Source organism: Nerophis lumbriciformis, linkage group LG07 (assembly GCF_033978685.3).
Source record: "Nerophis lumbriciformis linkage group LG07, RoL_Nlum_v2.1, whole genome shotgun sequence".
Classification (NCBI taxonomy): Eukaryota; Metazoa; Chordata; class Actinopteri; order Syngnathiformes; family Syngnathidae; genus Nerophis; species Nerophis lumbriciformis.
The window spans coordinates 38,509,366-38,522,500 of record NC_084554.2 but is presented as its reverse complement, the minus strand read 5'-3'; the positions used below and the strand labels follow the sequence as shown (position 1 = coordinate 38,522,500).

General features: G+C 40.3%; 2 protein-coding genes across 3 annotated transcripts in view; one reads left to right on the top strand and one right to left on the bottom strand.

The window, feature by feature from the left end:
• Positions 1 to 3,817, bottom strand: part of LOC133609543 (carbonic anhydrase 1-like) — a 10,305-nt gene extending 6,488 nt beyond the window's left edge. The window contains exons 1-3 of the mRNA XM_061965198.1: positions 3,656 to 3,817; positions 3,339 to 3,536; positions 1,457 to 1,575 (exon numbers count right to left, since the gene is read on the bottom strand). Of these exons, the coding sequence (XP_061821182.1) occupies positions 1,457 to 1,575; positions 3,339 to 3,536; positions 3,656 to 3,752 (414 nt within the window). The 5' untranslated portion in view covers positions 3,753 to 3,817. The remainder of the gene's footprint in view (positions 1 to 1,456; positions 1,576 to 3,338; positions 3,537 to 3,655) is intronic.
• Positions 3,818 to 8,868: 5,051 nt separating this feature from the next.
• LOC133609219 (ribosomal biogenesis factor-like) lies at positions 8,869 to 10,138 on the top strand. 2 transcript variants are annotated; one of them, XM_061964728.2, is made up of 4 exons: positions 8,869 to 9,196; positions 9,562 to 9,674; positions 9,757 to 9,873; positions 9,959 to 10,138. In XM_061964728.2, the coding sequence occupies exons 2-4, from the start codon at positions 9,567 to 9,569 to the stop codon at positions 10,025 to 10,027; spliced, it is 294 nt and encodes a 97-aa protein (XP_061820712.1). In that variant the 5' UTR covers positions 8,869 to 9,196; positions 9,562 to 9,566; the 3' UTR covers positions 10,028 to 10,138. The 2 variants fall into 2 exon arrangements, with proteins under 2 accessions (XP_061820712.1, XP_061820713.1); XM_061964729.1 differs by lacking the exon at positions 8,869 to 9,196 and adding an exon at positions 9,219 to 9,242.
• The last annotated feature ends 2,997 nt before the right edge of the window (positions 10,139 to 13,135 follow it).

The following is a 13,135-nucleotide window of genomic DNA, read 5'->3' as shown; positions in this document are numbered from 1 at the left end:
ATATATACACACACACACACACACATATATATATATATATATATATATATACATACATATGTTTTGCGTAATGCCAAAATTTGTAAGTATGACAAAAGAAATTAACCGAAAAAAACTGATGTTCACCACAGTGGATATGTGTGTTTTGCATATTGGCCATTTTCTTTCAAAAGTTGTAAGTATAACTAAAAAATACACCAAAACAACAGATGTACACCCTAGTGGACATTTGTGTTTTGCATAACGACTATTCCTCCCCGAAATTTGTAAGTATGACAAAACAAACAGTTCGAAAGAAAACAGATGTCAACTTCAGTGGACATTTGTGTTCAAATAACTCTTATTTACCCTCCAAAATGCGTAGTATGACAAAAAAATACACCACAAAAACAGATGTCCACTGCAGTGGACATTTTGTGTTTCGCTTATCAGCTATTTCCTTCCAAAATGTGTAAGTATGACCCAAATACATACAGTAGACCACCCCACCCCCCCAAAAAACCCCAAAACAAAACCAGATGTCCACTGTAGTGAACATGTGTGCCTTGTTTCACGCATATTTACCCTCCAAAATTTGTAAGGTATGACAAAAAAAAAAAAACTTGACCAGAAAAAAAAAGTTGTCCACTTATGTGGACATTTGTGTTTTGCATATTGGCTATGTAATCTCCTTCCAAAATGTGTAAAATAAATAGACCCCACCAAAAAACAGATGTCCACATGTCCACTGCAGTGTTTTGTAAAATGCCCATTTACCCTCCAAAACTTGTAAGTTTTACAAAAAGATATCGACTATTCCCTCCCGAAATTTGTAAGTATGACAACTCAAATAGTCTAAAAAAAACCGGATGTCCACTGCAGTGGGCATTTGTGTTTTGCTTAACGCATTTTACCCTCCAAAATGTGTAAGTATGATTAAAAAAATAGACCAAAAACAAATATCCACTACAGTGGAAATTTGTGTTTCGCATATTGGCTATTTCCTTAAAAAAATTGTAAGTATGACAAAAAATAGACCAAAAAAAAAGCTGTCCACCACAGTGGACATTTGTATTTTGCATAACGACTATTTCCCCCCAAAATGTGTAAGTACGACAAAATAAATAAAACAAATAACATATGTCCAATGCAGTGGACATTTGTATTTTGCAAAAGCAAGTATGACAAACAAAATGGACCGAAACACAAATGTCCACTGCAGTGGACGTTGGATCTCAGGAGGATCAATCTTTAAGCCAATCAGGAGCCATCTTGAAGAAAGTTACTTCCTGGAAAAGGCACACTAACAACATAGGGGTTTCACTGCTCTAAAGCAGAGTTTGCATGTGGACAAAAGGCTGAAACGCCCACAAAAATGTCTGATTTAATCCGTCCACAAGAGATTATTTCTGGTTTGTGAGGCAGATTAGATGCTAAAAAAACCCCCACAACATTTATCCCGGGCGAACATCCTTGCCTCAGCTGGGTACTTGTTCCCGGCCACGGTGTGCTCGGAGCCCCTGTCGTCAGAAGCCCCCCAGTGGAAGTGGAACTGCTTGAGACGGTACACGCCTGAGACGGGACCCCCGGTCAGAGCTGCACGGCAAAACAGAGAGAGGATAAAAAAAACACACAATAAGAGTACGAGAGCGACAGCGGCAGACGGCCGTCTTTCCCGGGAGCTTGCTTCCTCCTGCTGCGCACCTGAAGGGTCAAGGCTTGAATTTTAACATCCTGTTACATCACCCGCCTATTAATAAACACATCTTTTATTAACCATCCATGACACACACACACACACACACACACACTACGCGTGACTAAATGTCACTAAGCTAAAAATGTGTTGGGTGGAAAATATGCACAGTATAGTAGCAGATGAATATTGTCCCTTCAAAACTCATCTTTGCTGTGTTTCTGTTTGCACTAAACCTCCGGGAGTAGATTACGTAACCCTAATCTCTACACACACATCTAATCTGGACAAATAGGAGTGCGTGACACATTAATGACAACATGAATAGTGTCAAATCTAATAGGCCGACCACACAGAAAACAATAAAGTTGTAATGTTCATGAGAATATGTTTTGTTACAAGAAGAAATACACATTTTATATGATATGATCACCTCAATATTATGTATTTTATTCTCGTAAAATGACCACTTTATTCTTGTAAAATTCTTATTTTACTATCAGTAAATCACAATTTTAATTCCTAAATTATTTTGACTTTTTTCCCCCCTTTTTTTGTTTTAATAATAGATTAAACTTTCCTAAAAATGTATTTCTGCTCTTGACATATTTTGACGTTACACCCATAAATGTAACCCTTTTTCCCATCTTAAAAGGACTGCTTTTTTCCTCGTATCATTTAAATTTTTTTTTGAAGAACAAAAATCTCTATTTTCACAAAATAATTATTTGTACATTGCAAATATACATTATGATGGAATTAAAAAATAAACAACTTGTTTCCTCGTATAAAGACAACTTCATTTACATATTAATACTAACAAACTACAATATGACCACCTTGATTTTAGTCAAACTGTGACTTTCCCCCGCTCATAAAAATATCCCTTGCACTTTATTGTCATAACATGATGATCTTTGCATTGTGCTATTATAATATTTCTTAATATTAAATATATTTTTTGTAAAAGTCCAACTTTTTAATCTGGTAATGTAAAAAAATATCTATTATGGGAATGCGGACAGTGTTTTTTCCTATTAATAAAATGATAAAATAACGACCTGTGTTTCATATTATTACAACTATTCATGCATCGTGAAATTAATCAGAATACTGCAACAAAATATGAAGACTTTTATTTATTCCAGTAATATTTTTTTATTTAAAATCACGTTTTTTAAATGTAATTCTCATATTTATTGTTTATAACAATAACTATAACTACTTTTGTCTATAACTATTGTTTTTTTATTTATTTTATACAAATTAATTTCTGCTTGTTTTTCTTTTTTTGGGAGTTTTATTGTTGTATGGTTTCTTTTTCTGTGATATGGATCCCCTTGGGTCTGAAATAAAAATGACTACTACTACTATATTTAATCTGATCTTCCCTAATACTTTTTGTGTGTTTTTTTTGCATTAAATGGCAGCAGATATACGCAATGAGAAAGAAACTTTACTTGGGGCTACATTAGCAATTCAATGAGCATCTTCTTTGTTCTTATGAACCATGCACTCTCCTTCTTCTAGCCACGATTCAGCAGCCCAGCAAGAAAAAACGAGCTCTGATTGTGCAAACCATGAATGTACACATGCAGTTATATACGTAAATCCTATGCAAAAATACATTATGACATCATTGCATGCATCCTGCAACACTCACTGGATTTGTCGCAGTCATCCATGAATGAGACCTGGAAGGAATGGCCGTTGTTGAGGATGTCCAGGCAGGTGGACGGGTCGTACTTGAGGCCGAGCGGCTTCATCCCGCCGTCGTAGGACGCATGGCCCGGCACGATGTCAATGGGGGACTGACGCGGTCCGTCGGCGATGGGGAAAGACTCAACCCATTTGTCTGGTCCTGAGGAGAAAAAACACAAATGTTGCAGAGTGACACGTCTCAGCATGTTGATGGTGCAGAAATGAACCAAATGCATGTCTTTTTTTCCTTGCCTTAATGATAATATTCATAATAATTACCGTTACTAGTAGCATAACCCCATGCATGAGCCATTTTTGCCTCAATGTAGTTTTGCAAGAGCTGCTGCAGTCCTGCTTTAGATAATCGACCCCCCATCTGACAGCTGCACGCCTTATATATATCTACGGGAAGAAAAAAAAACACACCCCCAACCCCTCCCCTACTGAAGCCGCCTTATAAATACGGTGGACCGGGGCTGAGTCCACTCAGAAAGGACCGGGTGCAGTCTGGATGGTCAATAATTGCTCTATGTCTAGGACACCCAACCCGAGCCCACAAAACGCAGCAATAAAGGGGGTACGTCCAAACATCCATCCATGCATCCGTGCATCGGTCTTGCACCCATATCCGGTTCCGCACCACGGAACGGTTCGGCTTCGACCTTCTTTATGACGGCGTCGCTCTGCTCTCTGTATACGTGTGCAGCCTGCACCTCGACGTGCCTTTAGATGCGGGTAGATCCACAACAATAGGCGTGCAAGGGCTGTCCGCATGCGGGAAATCAAGCTCTCCGAATGAAATATGTCACTGCGGGGTTGAACCGCGTCCATCCTTTGCAATAATTATGCGCTTCAAAGTCGTGACTTTCAATCAAAGTGGAAATTAGTCAGGCTGCCAGTGAGCGTACGCGTAAAGCCGTTCATAGTGTGGTGCGACAGTGACATCTGCTGGCGGCTGATCAGATTGCAGGCTTTATAGGTCCATTAGTAAACACATTTAAATAAGTAAACAATGTCAAATTATAATTAAACATGTTATACTAGTATTACATTATAACCAACAAGTCCTAAAATAGACTTGGACTTAGACAAACTTTATTGATCCACAAGGGAAATTGTTCCACACAGTAGCTCACTTACAAAGGATGGAAAGTGTAAGGATGGAAAGGATAATGCAGGTATACCGTAGATTAAAAATGTACCGTGTTCTGTTATTGGACTTTTGTGCCCGTCACAGATTGTCCATAATGAACACCATGTTCGAACATAAGGGTGTCCATATGTGCACTTGGCACCAGGACACCCTAGGCCGCAGTTCCATGATCGACTTTGTAGTTGTGTCATCGGATTTGCGGCCTCATGTTTTGGACACTCGGGTGAAGAGAGGGGCGGAGCTTTCAACCGATCACCACCTGGTGGTGAGTTGGCTGCGATGGTGGGGGAGGATGCCGGACAGACCTGGCAGGCCCAAACGCATCGTGAGGGTTTGCTGGGAACGTCTGGCAGAGTCTCCTGTCAGAGAGAGTTTCAATTCCCACCTCCGGAAGAACTTTGAACATGTCACGAGGGAGGTGCTGGACATTGAGTCCGAGTGGACCATGTTCCGCACCTCTATTGTCGAGGCAGCTGATTGGAGCTGTGGCCGCAAGGTAGTTGGTGCCTGTCGTGGCGGTAATCCTAGAACCCGTTGGTGGACACCGGCGGTGAGGGATGCCGTCAAGCTGAAGAAGGAGTCCTATCGGGTTCTTTTGGCTCATAGGACTCCTGAGGCAGCGGACAGGTACCGACAGGCCAAGCGGTGTGCGGCTTCAGCGGTTGCGGAGGCAAAAACTCGGACATGGGAGGAGTTCGGGGAAGCCATGGAAAACGACTTCCGGACGGCTTCGAAGCGATTCTGGACCACCATCCGCCGCCTCAGGAAGGGGAAGCAGTGCACTATCAACACCGTGTATGGTGAGGATGGTGTTCTGCTGACCTCGACTGCGGATGTTGTGGATCGGTGGAGGGTATACTTCGAAGACCTCCTCAATCCCACCAACACGTCTTCCTATGAGGAAGCAGTGCCTGGGGAATCTGTGGTGGACTCTTCTATTTCTGGGGCTGAGGTTGCTGAGGTAGTTAAAAAGCTCCTCGGTGGCAAGGCCCCGGGGGTGGATGAGATCCGCCCGGAGTTCCTTAAGGCTCTGGATGCTGTGGGGCTGTCTTGGTTGACAAGACTCTGCAGCATCGCGTGGACATCGGGGGCGGTACCTCTGGATTGGCAGACCGGGGTGGTGGTTCCTCTCTTTAAGAAGGGGAACCGGAGGGTGTGTTCTAACTATCGTGGGATCACACTCCTCAGCCTTCCCGGTAAGGTCTATTCAGGTGTACTGGAGAGGAGGCTACGCCGGATAGTCGAACCTCGGATTCAGGAGGAACAGTGTGGTTTTCGTCCTGGTCGTGGAACTGTGGACCAGCTCTATACTCTCGGCAGGGTCCTTGAGGGTGCATGGGAGTTTGCCCAACCAGTCTACATCTGTTTTGTGGACTTGGAGAAGGCATTCGACCGTGTCCCTCGGGAAGTCCTGTGGGGAGTGCTCAGAGAGTATGGGGTATCGGACTGTCTGATTTTGGCGGTCCGCTCCCTGTATGATCAGTGTCAGAGCTTGGTCCGCATTGCCGGCAGTAAGTCGGACACGTTTCCAGTGAGGGTTGGACTCCGCCAAGGCTGCCCTTTGTCACCGATTCTGTTCATAACTTTTATGGACAGAATTTCTAGGCGCAGTCAAGGCGTTGAGGGGATCTGGTTTGGTGGCTGCAGGATTAGGTCTCTGCTTTTTTCAGATGATGTGGTCCTGATGGCTTCATCTGGCCAGGATCTTCAGCTCTTGCTGGATCGGTTCGCAGCCGAGTGTGAAGCGACTGGGATAAGAATCAGCACCTCCAAGTCCGAGTCCATGGTTCTCGCCCGGAAAAAGGTGGAATGCCATCTTCGGGTTGGGGAGGAGATCTTGCCCCAAGTGGAGGAGTTCAAGTACCTCGGAGTCTTGTTCACGAGTGAGGGAAGAGTGGATCGTGAGATCGACAGGCGGATCGGTGCGGCGTCTTCAGTAATGCGGACGCTGTATCGATCCGTTGTGGTGAAGAAGGAGCTGAGCCGGAAGGCAAAGCTCTCAATTTACCGGTCGATCTACGTTCCCATCCTCACCTATGGTCATGAGCTTTGGGTTATGACCGAAAGGACAAGATCACGGGTACAAGCGGCCGAAATGAGTTTCCTCCGCCGGGTGGCGGGGCTCTCCCTTAGAGATAGGGTGAGAAGCTCTGTCATCCGGGGGGAGCTCAAAGTAAAGCCGCTGCTCCTCCACATCGAGAGGAGCCAGATGAGGTGGTTCGGGCATCTGGTCAGGATGCCACCCGATCGCCTCCCTCGGGAGGTGTTTAGGGCACGTCCGACCGGTAGGAGGCCACGGGGAAGACCCAGGACACGTTGGGAAGACTATATCTCCCGGCTGGCCTGGGAACGCCTCGGGATCCCCCGGGAGGAGCTGGACGAAGTGGCTGGAAAGAGAGAAGTCTGGGCTTCCCTGCTTAGGCTGCTGCCCCCGCGACCCGACCTCGGATAAGCGGAAGAAGATGGATGGATGGATGGATGGTATATAATATATACTGATACATTATATTATATTTGTATTTAATATATACAATATATAACAATTACCATGTAATTGTTATATATATATATATATATATATATATATATATATATATATACATTATATTATTATTATATATATTATATTATAGGTCAGTTACAAAGGATGGAAAGTGTAAGGTTGGAAAGGATAATGCAGGTATAACGTAGACTAAAAATGCACCGTAGTAGCAATATAAAATATAACATATATGTAATATTTACATATTATATATACAGTATATTATACTGATATATTATATTATATTTTAAAATATAACATATATGTAATATTTACATATTATATATACAGTATATAATATATACTGATACATTATATTATATTTGTATTTAATATATACAATATATAACAATTACCATATAATTGTTATATATTATATATATATATATATATATATATATATATATATATACATATATATATATATATATATATATATATATATATATATATATATATATATATATATTATACATTATATTATTATTATATATATTATATTATAGGTCAGTTTCAAAGGATGGAAAGTGTAAGGATGGAAAGGATAATGCAGGTATGACGTAGACTAAAAATGTACCGTAGTAGCAATATAAAATATAACATATATGTAATATTTACATATTATATATACAGTATATAATATATACTGATATATTATATTTGTATTTAATATATGAATGTTGTCTGTCTATCTGTGTTGGCCCTGCGATGAGGTGGTGACTTGTCCCGGGTGTACCCCGCCTTCCGCCTGAATGCAGCTGAGATAGGCCCCCAGCTGAGATAGGCCCCAGGACCCCCCGCGACCCCGAAAGGGACAAGCGGTAGAAAATGGATGGATGGGATATACAATATATAACATTTACCATGTACAATACTACAGTATATGTAACAGCTGCAGCAAAAAAAAAAGGGCAGCATAAAATAGAGAGTAGATCCAACAGAAAATAAACATTATAAACAAAGAGAGGTAGCTAACATAGAAGTGGTCAGGTATTAGACAGTAAACTTAGTAAACACATAAGTAAACAAAGTCAAATTATAATTAAACATATTATACTAGTATTACATTATAAATAACAAGTCCTAAAATAGACTTAGACTTAGACAAACTTTATCGATCCACAAGGGAAATTGTTCCCCACAGTAGCTCAGTTACAAATGATGGAAAGTGTAAGGATGGAAAGGATAATGCAGGTATAAAGGTATATACCGTAGCAGCAATATAAAATGCAACATACCTGTAATATTTACATATTATATATACAGTATATAACATATATACTGATATATTATATTTTTATTTAATATATACAATATATAACAATTACCATATACTACAGTATATGTAACAGCTGTAGCAAAAAAGAAAAGAAAAGGGCAGCATAAAATAGAGAGTAGATCCAACAGAAAATAAACATTATAAACAAAGAGAGGTAGCTAACATAGAAGCGGTCAAGTAATAGACAGTAAACTTAGTAAACACAAAGTAAAATTAGAATTTAATAGATTATACTAGTATTACATTATAACTTACAAGTCCTGAAATAATTTATTTTTAGACATTTTAAAGTGGACAAGCGGTAGAAATGGATGGATGGATGGACATTTTAAAGCACAAACGAGGCTTTATTTTGAGGGACGCGCACCGAAACGGGAAGTCAAACGAATGTCAACTTCCTGGGCGCCATAAATGAACAGCTGCTAACATTAACGTCTGCTTTTAGTTACTAAGAGCAAAGCAAATATTTGTTTCAAGGCATATTCAGTTTTTCCAGAAATACAAAAAACTTCGTTAAAGTCACATAGTATATATCTATGGCCTAATTCAACGTCGGGACTTGTAGTTCCCTTCCAAGACGTGTTTCAAAATAATGCCTGGTTATATCCTGATTATTTGAAGGCCTATTCCAAGGAACGTATTTCAAAAGCCACTTATTTCTGGTAGAAATTCAGAAAGAAATCCAGCTCGTTGCGTTTTTTTTTTAATTTTAAATGAATGAGATGAACAAAACACTCACCGAGCTCCAAGTCCCCTTGCCGAGTGGTCACGTGGTGATGACGTCATCACGGAAGGACGCGCAATCCGGAACATAAACACGACTCCTGCACGTGTAGACGCCATTAGGTACGTCAATAATAATTCTTATGCCTGATTATTCCTAAATTCACAAGTACAGCACAATTTTCATTTTTTGCTGTAGCAATCCTATTCAACTGGTCACCAGCTTTGTTCGATAAAATATGAAATACCATGCAGGCACATGGAGTGTTAGCATGTAGCATTAGGCTATCCTGCGTTTATTATATCACACACTGTACTTATATGTGTGTATAAAACAATCTGTATAGGGTAGATCATTATTACAATTCACTTTGTGTCACTGTGTAGTTGATAAAATCGCACAATAATAGCAATGATAATACTGCACCACCATCTGCTGTTTATCACCGCATTTGATGTCGATATTACATTGTTTACTCTGCAAACAGACAAGATGGGCAAAAACAAACCAAAGGGGAAACAGACGTGCGTCTTCCAAGTGGCCAACAGGCACCTAAAAGCCAAAAACAAAGCAAAACCTGTGAGGACGACACTCAAACACGTAAGCTTGTTTATTGGTATTTTTATTGCTTTACAAAATCATGTGTGCTGTCCATTCTCGAGTATAACCAGTGTCTTCACAGATCAAAGCGGTGAAGAACGAGACAGTGGAGAACCTCAATCAGATCTTCTCAGAAATCCAGAGGGATGTGGCCAGCGTTCCCAAAAGTGTGGCGTCAGAACCCAAGAAACAAACACAGGTAAGCCTGATTGATCATCAAAACATCAATATTAGCGACTCGGGACATTTTTGTTCATTAAATGTGCACAATTCGATCTCTCTAGGTTGTCAAAGAACCGCCGAAGGAACCTGTGAACGTTGACAGTGCTGCTCAGCTCTTCTCTCAGCTGTGATCGCTGTAACAAACATTGCATGATATATTGCAGCATTGTTTTTGCATATTTATTGATGTCTTGCACACTATATTGTTTATAAAATAAAGAACTATGGTTTTATAACACAAACATATTTGTTTTCTTGGTAAAATACTCCATGTGAGAAGATCATTCCCATTTAAGTCCCATCTTAAAACTCATTTGTATACTCTAGCAAGCCTTTAAATCAGTGGTTCTTAACCTGGGTTTGATCGAACCCGAGGGGTTTGGCGGAGGTCAAAACACACCCGACTCATCGTGTAAATAAAAACTTCTCCCTATCGGCGTATTACAGATATGGCAACAGCAGACTGATTTGCAGGTGTGTAATTTGTTGTGAGTTTATGCACTGTGTTGGTTTTGTTCTTTGAACAAGGTGATGTTCATGCACGGTTCATTTTGTGCACCAGTAAAAAAACATGGTAACACTTTAGTATGGGGAACATATTCACCATTAATTAGTTGCTTATTAACATGCAAATTAGTAACATATTGGCTCTTAACTAGTCATTATTAAGTACTTATTAATGCCTTATTCGGCATGGCCTTATTATAACCCTAACCCTCTAACCCTGGCCCTAACCCTAACCCTAACCAAATAACTCTAAATTAAGTCTTTGTTACTTAGAATATGTTCCCCATACTAAAGTGTTACCAAAAACATACCTTTGACTTGAATTTGATTTTTTATTTATTTTTTTCACTAAAGAAGGGTTCGGTGAATGCGCATATGAAACTGGTGGGGTTCGTTACCTCCAACAAGGTTAAGAACCACTGTGCTAGACCCACTCGACGTCCATTACATCCGGTCTCCCCTAAAGGTGGGGGTTCACCCACATCTGCGGTCCTCTCCAAGGTTTCTCATAGTCATTCACATTGACATCCCACTGGGTTGTGAGTTTTTCCTTGCCCTTATGTGGGCTCTGAACCAAGGATGTCGTTGTGGCTTGTGCAGCCCTTTGAGACACTTGTGATTTAGGGCTTTATAAATAAACATTAATTGATTGATTGAATGTGCAGTGTCGTTTACTGCTGTGTAATGTCAGACATAACCACGCTAAAACACAAGGAAAAGCACATATTCTGGGAAAAAATATTACCCAACAAGTCGAATAAAATAAAAAGTATCTTATTTTAGTGATAGCGACGTCTATTGCGCGCTATAGTCACCTGTACAGTTTTTGCATTGACAAGGTTCCTTTTCAACTGAAAAGGCTTGTCTAGAACAGTAAATCATAATTTCTTGTCTTACTACGATGACCTACAGTCATGGTCAAACGTTTACATACACTTGTGAAGAACATAATGTCATGGCTGGTGGACTTCTCAATTAAATATCTTTAAAAAAACATGTTTTCATAAGCTATTTTTTTTAATTACGAAAACATGTCTTTCCTCTAGTCGTGGTCCAAAGTTTACATACACATGTAAAGAACATAATGTCATGGCTGTCTTGAGTTTCCAATAATTTCTACAATTCTTATTTTTTTGTGATAGAGTGATTGGAGCACATACTTGTCGGACACCAAAAACATTCATGAAGTTTGGTTCTTTTATGAATTTATTATGGGTCTACTGAAAATGTGACCAAATGTACTGGGTCAAAAGTATACATACAGCAATGTTAATATTTGGTTACATGTCCCTTGGCAAGTTTCACTGCAATAAGGCGCTTTTGGTAGCCATCCAAAAGCTTCTGTTTGAATGTTTGACCACTCCTCTTGACAAAATTGGTGCAGTTCAGCTAAATTTGTTGGTTTTCTGACATGGACTTGTTTCTTCAGCATTGTCCACACGTTTAAGTCAGGACTTTGGGAAGGCCATTCTGAAACCTTCATTCTAGCCTGATTTAGCCATTCCTTTACCACTTGTGTGTTTGGGGTCATTGTCCTGTTGGAACACCCAACTGCGCCCAAGACCCAACCTCCGGACTGATGATTTTAGGTTGTCCTGAGGAATTTGGTAATAATCATCCTTTTTCATTGTCCCATTTACTCTCTGTAAAGCACCAGTTCCATTGGCAGCAAAACAGGCCCAGAGCATAATACTACCACCACCATGCTTGACAGTAGGCTTGGTGTTCCTGGGATTAAAGGCCTCACCTTTTCTCCTCCAAACATATTGCTGGGTAGCCAAACAGCTAAATTTTTGTTTCATCTAACATCACATGGACAAAGATAAGACCTTCTGGAGGAAAGTTCTGTGGTCAAATGAAACAAAAATTGAGCTGTTTGGCCACAATTGTACTACATGTTCTGTATCTATGTTGACTGTAATACTAGTAAATGACCACAGGGTGGTGCTGTAGGCTGCCTTATCCCCATGCATGATGGCAACCTGTAAAGTGTGTGTGTGTTGGAGAGAGCTTCCAGAATCCCAATTATTTGCAGGAAGTCACCCCCCCCCCCAACCCCCCCCAACACGTCTCACTGCGACACAACTAAACATCACTCTTTAAGACAGTGTGTGTCCGTCCACTTCCACACATCCACTCTCTCAGTAGAAGCTAAAACGAAAGGTGTTTTTACACCCAATTTAGGTTTTCTCCCCTCTATGAAATGTTGCATTTAAAAAGTAACGCATCTTTGACTCTGGCATTAAGAAAGAAAAATGTAATTCGAAATTTTTTTTACATTTTTTTTTTAAATTCAACAACTAAAGGCAGAATGTCACTTAAAAAAAAAGGTTTTGCATATTTTAGAGAGAGAGAGAGAGAGAGAGAGAGAGAGAGAGAGAGAGAGCTTTTGGTGCAAAATGAGTGTATTGTTGACACATTTGGGGGTAATGTACAATGTGCACCCGAGCGTCTCGCCGCATAAAAGATTAATTTTGCTGGATTTAGGCTACATTCATTTGAATATTCTCATTAAAAGCACATTTAGGAACCATCTGGAGGGAACACGTGTACAAGTAATGGGTACAAAATAGATAGATCCTCAAACTGTGGTAAAAGTACCACTAGTGGTACACTGGCTCTATCTAGTGCATGCGGCTCTTTAGCGCCGCATGTTTACATTAAACATGATTCTCTGATGAGAGTATTTGGCGAGCGCCGTTTTGTCCTACTAATTTTGGCGGTCCTTGAAC